The sequence below is a fragment of the Borostomias antarcticus genome, assembly GCF_949987555.1.
Source record: "Borostomias antarcticus genome assembly, chromosome: 20".
NCBI classification, from domain to species: Eukaryota; Metazoa; Chordata; class Actinopteri; order Stomiiformes; family Stomiidae; genus Borostomias; species Borostomias antarcticus.
Genome location: NC_140253.1, coordinates 2,003,901 through 2,013,789, shown reverse-complemented (window position 1 = coordinate 2,013,789; position 9,889 = coordinate 2,003,901). Strand labels below are relative to the sequence as shown.

The 9,889-nt window shown below is 44.3% G+C and overlaps 1 protein-coding gene across 1 annotated transcript; it reads right to left on the bottom strand.

The window, feature by feature from the left end:
- Positions 1-6,378: 6,378 nt before the first annotated feature.
- On the bottom strand, positions 6,379-9,355 carry LOC311322362 (uncharacterized protein; the record flags this gene model as incomplete). The annotated part of the gene is made up of 4 exons (XM_084454429.1): positions 6,379-6,483; positions 6,688-6,824; positions 7,935-8,432; positions 9,028-9,355. The coding sequence occupies 4 exons, from the start codon at positions 9,353-9,355 to the stop codon at positions 6,379-6,381; spliced, it is 1,068 nt and encodes a 355-aa protein (XP_084310555.1).
- Positions 9,356-9,889: the final 534 nt, after the last annotated feature.

Here is a 9,889-nt window from a genome sequence, read left to right as displayed (position 1 = left end):
CACAGCTAACACAGCCAAACATCAAGCAATTTCAACATAAGACGTAGCATTCCAGCTAATATCAGGCTAGCTAACACTAGTACTGTACTAACAGTTCAAGTTCAATAGCGAAGAGGCCAGGTCTGTCAGTCTTGCAGCCTTTCACTATGAAGCTCTCGCCAGCAAGTAAAAGCCAGTTCAATATTAACTCTAGTTTGGCGTCCGGCTTGGTCTTTTCCTCTTTTTCTGGTCTTGTCTTTTTTCCATGACGTTCCTCTTCAGTCTTTTCTCCTCCGCCATGATGTGTGTAATACTGTGATTTGAGAATTTGCTATAATAAATAATAAATTATTATTATAGCATTAGCCAGCCGAAGTTGGTGTGGAACGGCATTCCGTAAAGCGTTGCAGATGTTGCCACGGAAATAGCGGCCCACTACACCAAACTAATTATTTCAAGAGGAAGCATTCGGGGCTGGGGGGGGAGGGGGAATGACTGAGGCAACATTCTGCCCATTACAAGGCAGTGCAACATCAAAATGATTTTGAAGATGTTATTTTAAGATACAGTTTATAAAAAACTGAGCCGTTTTAATAAAATTGTCAAACATTGTTTGGAAACGTACTGTATTGACATACGTCTGTGCATCTAAAAGAATTGGCTTTAGAAAGGTGGAACATTTAGAATACTGAAAGACTAATGCATGCTTATCACTAGCAGGTAGGATTCCTGTAACGCTCTCGTGTCTGGTCTACCAAAGAAAGCTATTAGTCATCTTCACATGATACAAAATGCTGCAGCACGTGTCCTCACTAAAACCAGAAGGAGGGCACACATCACACCAGTCTTACAGTCACTACATTAGTTACCTGCCAGTTTTAGAATAGCTTTTAAGATTATTTTATTAGTGTATAAATCACTCCATAGTCATTGCACCTGAACATGAATGCATGTTTTTAAGATATAAACCAAATTGGCCCCTGAGGTCCTCTGGCACTGAACTTTTAACGGTTCCTAGTAGGGCTGCCCCCCAATAGTCGACTTAACGTTAGTCGACGAGAAGAGTCCTAGTCGAGCAAGTTTTCATTAGTCGCTTAGTAGCAGAAAGAAAAAAAAAAAAACTCAAAATCTGCTTGGGATAACAATGTCCAGGGCCGGCCCGTATGTATAGACGGACTAGGCAATTGCCTAGAGCGGCACTTTGGCAAGGGCGGCAAAATGTGAGCCAACCAAGGGCCAATTTTTAATAAAAAAAATACAAAATCTAGGCGCGTCAATGGTTGAGCCTGCATTATTGACACATTCCTCATGGCTGAGGAATGTGTCTGCACTTGCCGCCACCTCCCCCCCCTCCCCTAGCTCTCACGAGCCATGACTGAGGGGAAAATGGAAGCATGTTGTCCAAACGAGCAAAATTATCTGGCAGCGACTACAAAAAAAGAGACTATTGAAGGACCAAGCACTCCAAAAACAGAGGGGTTCGTTGTTTAAATATAATGGGGGTTATGCGGGAGTATGGGGTGAGGGGGATCCCTACTTAGGGCCATCCAATCCCTGTACACCCAGAGCGAGAGCTGTGTCCGTGTCCTCGGCAGTAAGTCGTCTTCCTTTCCGGTGGGGGTTGGTGTCCGCCAGGGCTGCGCTTTGTCACCAATCCTGTTTGTGATTTTCATGGACAGTATATCGAGGCGTAGCCGTGGGGAGGTGGGTTTGCAGTTCGGTGAGCTGGGGATCGCGTCGCTGCTATTTGCAGATGATGTGGTCCTGATGGCATCATCTGCCTGCGACCTCCAGCACTGTCTGGATAGGTTCGCAACTGTGTGAGTGTGAAGCGGCAGGGAGGCCATGGTTCTCAGCAGGAAACCGGTGGCCTGTCCGCTCCGAGTAGGAAATGAGTCCTTACCCCAAGTGAAGGAGCAACTGGTGCGGTTCTGCAGTCGCTTTACTGCACTGTTGTGACAAAAAGAGAGCTGAGCCAAAAGGCAAAGCTCTCGATCTACCGGTCTATCTTCGTTCCCACCCTCACCTATGGTCATGAAGGATGGGTCATGACCGAAAGAACGAGATCACGGATACAAGCGGCCGAAATTAGTTTTCTCCGGAGGGTGGCTGGGGTCTCCCTGAGAGATCGGGTGAGAAGTTCAGTCATCCCGGAGAGACTCGGAGTAGAGCCGCTGCTCCTTTGCGTCGAAAGGAGCCAGTTGAGGTGGTTCGGGCATCTAGTGAGGATGCCTCCTGGGCACCTCCCTAGGGAGGTGTTCCAGGCGTGTCTGGCTGGGAGGAGGCCGCGGGTTAGACCCAGGACTAGGTGGCAGGACTACATCTCCGCACTGGCCTGTGAGCGGCTGAAGATTCCCCAGGCAGAGCTGGTTGATGCTGCCAGGGAAAGGGATGTCTGAGGCCCCATGCTGGAACTGCTGCCTCCGCAACCCGACCCCGGATAAGCGGATGAAGATGGATGGAAGGATATATAGACACTATAGTTGAATATGATTATTTTTCCCTTTAAAGATATCCTCATGAATTTTTACCAGTTTAATCTTCACATAAAGAGAAATATTTTTTGTATTACACTTTCTCTCAAAAAAAAGTGTAGATATGCAAATTAGGCAATAACTCATTAAATATGTGTAAACTTGCATATATTTCGGTACCTACTATCTAAATAATGGATAAAGTCAGGCTTAAAGTTTTACTTTTGTTTTGACAATATACTTAAAACTTAAATATTTACAGCTGATTTTGTGAATACAAGCTTATTTTCAAAAGATATTGAAAAAAGACTGCATACACCCATTAAAAATACATTTTTTGCGTATTTTTAGACAGGAATTGCAACCTAAAATGAAAAGACAACAAGATATTCACAATTCCAGCTGTAAATATGTGCAGAATACATCTGAGAATCAGTGTGTAAAGTTTAGTGAATGCACCTGCCCTGGAAGTTGAGATAGCAGGTACCGAGTGAAGTCAGATACTGAAAAAACGTAATTTTAAGAAATGGCTGATAAAGATAAGCATTATGAATTCAGATGTTCATTTCACAGGTATAACAATTTGAAAAATAGCAGTTTTTAATCAAGTCTCACCATTTCTTTGTTAATGTAGTGATAGTATACATGTTATAGTAGAAGAATATAGAAAAATGTGTAAATTGAAGTTGGGAAGAAAAAACACCATTTTAACTGTAATGTCTACCCTTAATACACAAACATTCCCAACATAGACTGTGTGGACTCTTGGAAGATTATCCAATGAGATAAAAGAGATCCAAATGAAATCTATACTTCATTATTTTTCATCATACTACATCATACATCTTCATATCATTAAGGGAGTTGTTGAATACATCTAGCATGACTGCCTCAGAGGGAGGTGTACTTAAAACAAAGAGGCCTCCATTAACATCAGGCTCCTCTCTCACAGATATAGTTGAAACGTTGATCACAATAATAGTCATTCCAAGTATTCACCACCTGAATGCAGTTCTCTTCTCTTGTAGAACCACCATTATTAGGCTCACCACTTGCCCAGTGCCTGCAGGGTTGAACAACAACACACAACCAGACAGTCACACACTGAGGGAGGTACCAGTACCTACAGGGTTAAACAACAACACACAACCAGACAGTCACACACTGAGGGAGGTACCAGTACCTACAGGGTTAAACAACAACACACAACCAGACAGTCACACACTGAGGGAGGTACCAGTACCTACAGGGTTAAACAACAACACACAACCAGACAGTCACACACTGAGGGAGGTGGGATCATGAATATGACGAGTTGTGTCAAAGAACTGGAAGCTCAGATATGTATATTATATAATAGCATGTCCCTAACGGTAGCATTTCAGGGCAATAAAAAACAATTCAACCTCTCATTGTTGCAAAATTTAACTTTTCATTGTTGCTAAGTTAGTCATGTCCAGCATACAGCTCTGGTTTCTACAGCTTGTTGGTTTGTTATGAATCTGGAGCCTGAAGAAGGAGTAGTGTTCTCTTACTATGTGGTCAGTGGTGTTCCGTCCTCTCTCTCTCTCTCTCTCTCTCTCTCTCTCTCTCTCTCTCCCTCTCTCACCTGTTCCTCTGTGCTGTTTATGATCACCAGGTGTGCTCCTCTCTCTCCCTCCCTCTCTCTCTCTCTCTCTCCCTCTCTCTCTCTCTTCTCTCTCTCTCTCTCTCTCTCCCTCTCTCACCTGTTCCTCTCTGCTGTTTATGATCACCAGGTGTGCTCCTCTCTCTCTCCCTCCCTCTCTCTCTCTCTCTCTCCCTCTCTCTCTCTCTTCTCTCTCTCTCTCTCCATCTCTCACCTGTTCCTCTCTGCTGTTTATGATCACCAGGTGTGCTCCTCTCTCTCTCCCTCCCTCTCTCTCTCTCTCTCTCTCTCCCTCTCTCTCTCTTCTCTCTCTCTCTCTCTCTCTCCATCTCTCACCTGTTCCTCTCTGCTGTTTATGGGGTTGAGAACAGCGTGCTAGAGTTTGGGGTTGAGAACACCGTGCTAGAGTTTGGGGTTGAGAACACCGTGCTAGAGTTTGGGGTTGAGAACACCGTGCTAGAGTTTGGGGTTGAGAACACCGTGCTAGAGTTTGGGGTTGAGAACACCGTGCTAGAGTTTGGGGTTGAGAACAGCGTGCTAGAGTTTGGGGTTGAGAACACCGTGCTAGAGTTTGGGGTTGAGAACACCGTGCTAGAGTTTGGGGTTGAGCTGAACGTCTCTTTCTCACCATCGTTTGTCATTTCTCAACATGTGATAGATAATCAACTTTAATAGGTCAAGAATAAAAAATATATTCTTGCTACAGAAAAGGAAAGGGAGTTTGAACCCGTTTGGTAGATGTCCCCAAAGTTAGGGCAAGCTGTGATGACAGTCAGCATGGCCTGGAGTTCACAGCTCAGCTCGACTCCCAGCTCAAATCACACGTGTGGTAACGGCTACGTTGGCCTAACCTCCTTTTTCACTACAGAGGTCTCCTCAGGACAGAGACAGGCTGAGGTCTCCTCAGGACAGAGACAGGCTGAGGTCTCCTCAGGACAGAGACAGGCTGTTGTTCACATAGCAGAACCCCATCTAACATAAACCACCACTGTTTCTCTATTTGAATGTCAAAAAATATATAAAGTGTGTGTTTTTAATTTAACAGAAAAAAGCTATAATTAACTCTAAATGGAGCTGGCAGAGCACAGGCCTCCACCCATGAATGCATGTTGTGTCTCTGTGCTCGCTCACGTGTTTAACCCCACTGTGTGGCGGCCTTCCTCCTGCTCAGCTGGGAACAGAACCGGTCTAATAAAGATCAAAGATGCTCTGTGGAAGAGTTTGCCTCTGGGGAAGCTCTCCAGTCAAAACAGGTCTCCTAAATCACCCCCAAAAAGTGTCTTTGAATGGAAGGACAGAGACGCACCACTGAGCTTATATTTCACATATTTGATATGAAGCTATGGTACTGTAACTTGATATTTTATTGAAATATGTTAATACAGTTCACACAAGGCAACAGAAAATTATTTTGAAAAATTACAGGCCATTTACAAACATACCAGAATAGTCTTCATCATATATCTTCATAAACAAAGATTGTTAATTAAGTCTTCATCATCCTCACATCCAGCGTGTCATTTGTCCCAAAAAAAGTGGAAAAGTGTGGAACATAAAAAAGATACAGACTTACAAATGTATATGAAACACAGACATTTCATAAAATCATGTGCAGGTTGTGCAAAAACAGTTCTCAGTACCATTAACCCTGGTGATAATAATAATGATCAGGGGGTGAGATATCAAAAGCAGAGACATGGAAATCAACCCCATCACACCCAGCAAGTCACACCAAAACATCTACTGCCTGAGAGAGAGAGAGAGAGAGAGAGAGAGAGAGAGATAGAGAGAGAGAGAGAGAGCTGTACTTAAAACGAAGATCACAGAACTGTATCATCTGCCTCCATTAACATCAGATCCCTCTCTCACAGAACCAGTAGAGAGAAGTGTCACACCTCCAGTCTATCCAACTACTAACAGGATTTGTATAGTAGCTAAAAGCACAGTTCTCTGATGTTCCACCATTAGGCTCACGGCTGCCCCAGTACCTACAGGGTTAAACAACAACACACAACCAGACAGTCACACACTGAGGGAGGTACCAGTACCTACAGGGTTAAACAACAACACACAACCAGACAGTCACACACTGAGGGAGGTACCAGTACCTACAGGGTTAAACAACAACACACAACCAGACAGTCACACACTGAGGGAGGTACCAGTACCTACAGGGTTAAACAACAACACACAACCAGACAGTCACACACTGAGGGAGGTGGGATCATGACAACAACAGGTGGTTCCTATGTAGCCATGAATATGAAGAGTTAGTCCTGAAGAAGGAGTAGTTTTCTCTTACGCTGTGGTCAGTGTTGTTCCGTCCACCCAGGTCCAGGTCCCCTCTACATCTCTGTCAGTCAGACCGATCCACACTCTCTTGTTGAAGATAACGAGAAATACCTGCCAAGGAGGAAGAAAAAAAAGTTGTGTTTTGCTATATTGAGAATAGTTATAGACTCAGGTTTGTCCTCTCTCTCTCTCTCTCTCTCTCTCTCTCTCTCTCTCTCTTTTCTCTCTTTCTTTCTTTTTCTCTCTCTCTTTCTTTCTCTCTCTCTCTCTCTCTCTCTCTCTCTCTCTCTCTCTCTCTCTCTCTCCATCTCTCACCTGTTCCTCTCTGCTGTTTATGATCACCAGGTGTGCTCCTCTGCTTATACAGTCCTGTCTGCTCTCATTCCAGGTTTTCTTCTCAGTAGAGACGTAGTAACAGCTGCAGCCAAACCTCTTCCATCCATCGATACTCTCTGTTTGACAACATTACACAAAACACTGATGAGAATATTGTTGGAGCCATGATGTCATTTTTAATTGTTATATTTGATCCTTATTTAAAGTTTGATCTGTGTACATGCAGCTCAAACATTGAACAGCCTTAATGTATGCAGCCAGCTGCAGGTAATGAGAGACAGGTGTGCACTGGAAGATCAAACAGTTTTTGACCGTGTCAGTGGTCTACAGTAGTAGAGTGACCGTGTCAGTGGTCTACAGTAGTAGGGTGACCGTGTCAGTGGTCTACAGTAGTAGAGTGACCGTGTCAGTGGTCTACAGTAGTAGAGTGACCGTGTCAGTGGTCTACAGTAGTAGAGTGACCGTGTCAGTGGTCTACAGTAGTAGGGTGACCGTGTCAGTGGTCTACAGTAGTAGGGTGACCGTGTCAGTAGTCTACAGTAGTAGGGTAACCGTGTCAGTGGTCTACAGTAGTAGTGTGACCGTGTCAGTGGTCTACAGTAGTAGGGTGACCGTGTCAGTGGTCTACAGTAGTAGGGTGACCGTGTCAGTGGTCTACAGTAGTAGAGTGACCGTGTCAGTGGTCTACAGTAGTAGGGTGACCGGCACGCTGGAGTTTTGAGCTGCTGAATGGAAACTTCATGGTGATTGAATATGGGACAATGCTGTTATCTAACCTACCTCTGCTAACGTGAGCAAACTGTAAAAATGGATCGCCGCATCCAAACGCATTGAACATTGGTTCACAGTATGGACGTCCAAACAAGTTGACCCTGTTCACCCCTTGAGTGGCTCGGTCATTTTTGTTAAAAATCACTACATTTGATTTTATATCCAAATTTAAATCTTCATATTTGTTTTATGACCCTTATATTACGAGGCTAGTTGACTGAGAAGCTTTTTTCTTTTTACACACACACACAGAATATCTACTGTACATACAGCTGGTTAACTGTGTAGCAGCCAGAACACAACCCACCATCTGTCCCTCAGCGAACTGGGATATGAACCAGTGACCTTTTGGTTTCTGTCCCTCTTCTCTGGCTGCCTTGCGTACCTATCTTCCTCACAGCACCAAATACACACATGAAATGAGACTGGAGATCAGAATGAAGAATTGAACCTACCACAAAGTCTCTTCTGAAGGGCATCTCTCTCTTTCATCAGGGTGTTGTAACTGGTCTCTAGCTGGTCTCTCTCTCTGGTCAGGTTGTTGTAACTGGTCTGTAGCTGGTCTCTCTCTCTGGTCAAGTTGCAACTGGTCTCTAGCTGGTCTCTCTCTCTGGTCAGGTTGTTGTAACTGGTCTGTAGCTGGTCTCTCTCTCTGGTCAGGTCCTTGTTACTGGTCTGTAGCTGGTCTCTCTCTCTGGTCAGGTTGTTGTAACTGGTCTGTAGCTGGTCTCTCTCTCTGGTCAAGTTGCAACTGGTCTCTAGCTGGTCTCTCTCTCTGGTCAGGTTGTTGTAACTGGTCTGTAGCTGGTCTCTCTCTCTGGTCAGGTCCTTGTTACTGGTCTGTAGCTGGTCTCTCTCTCTGGTCAGGTCCTTGTTACTGGACTGTAGCTGGTCTCTCTCTCTGGTCAAGTTGCAACTGGTCTCTAGCTGGTCTGGCTGGTGGTCAGCGTTGACTGAAAGAGAAGTTGGGGTTTACTTTAGCAGAGAAGAGGATGTGATTCTCGCAACGTGAAGATAAAACTTCCCTCTTTTCAGGCTGCCCACTCTGATCAAATCTGCATACAAATGACATGAGGTTACATTGTGAAATACATATGGCCAAATCCTTGAGAGCGTGTAAGCTGGTCTCTCTCTCTGGTCAGATTATTATTCTGGGTCTGTAGTCTCTCTCTCTGTCACTCTCCACCATGTCTGTGGAGAAGTCACTACAACCTTCTACATACGGTCATCAACAAAGATTATCAACATAAATAGTTTTTTTTAGTACAAAATGTATATCTACAATAAAAAATATCTCAAAAAGGCTATATATTATTCAAAAATGACTTTATATAAGATTCTGTACTCACAGCTGACTCCCAGGCCTATGATCCCAGCCAGTAGGAGAACACACAGCAGCCCCAGACACACTGCAGCAACTCTGGAGAGGCTCCACTCTGGACTCTGAGAAGCTGACCACAGAGATCACTCTTACTGTGTGTGTGTGTGTGTGTGTGTGTGTGTGTGTGTGTGTGTGTGTGTGTGTGTGTGTGTGTTTCTGTGTGTTACCTGGTCCATCTCCTGGTGTGCGATTTGACATGTCTTCTGCATTGTTGACCATTTCGGGAGAGTAAAAGACATCATCACGAACATCGATCTCCTCCTTGATGTCATCGTAAACATGTGAGGTCATGTCCTCTGCATTGTTTACCCTTTCAGGACAATAGACATCATCATAAACATCGATCTCCTCCTTGATCAAGTCATTATAAACATCGATCTCCTCCTTGATCAAGTCATTATAAACATGGATATAGTTCTCCTGGTCCATTCCTCCAACTCTGCTGGTCTTGTTCTCTGATGGAACTCCTCCTCCTTCCTTCACAACCAACTCCATGGTGACTGAGTCTACTCTGGTGACCTCTGGTCCTTGATCTGATGAGTCCTCGTGTGTCTGGAGCTTTAAGGTGTGTAAAGATCAGGAAACACACGCCTGTATTGGGGAGGTGCTGGCTGGTGGAATCAGAACCAAAGGGAACTATCATATCAGTTAACTATACAACAGGAAGGAGACAGACAATAGAGGAAACCATGCTGTTATTGATCTGTTGTCATGGTACATGCATATCTGACATCCTACCTATCTTAGCTGAACTGAAATCTTAAATGTCATTAAAGGAGAACACCAGACAATATATACAGTAGGTGTCCCACAATAGCATAGCTACCTGGATAGGGGAAAGAGTTGGAATATGTCGAAAGAGAGAATGCTGAAGTTCCCGTTGATATTTTCATCTTGTTCCACTGTGCTTGCCTCCTTCTCATCCTGGCTGATATTCTCTCTCTCAATGTATCTGTTGTTCTACCACTCTGTCTGATTTGGTGTTTAAGCAGCGCTAGTCTGAGTTTGTAGTTTGAGGAAGTTCTCAAT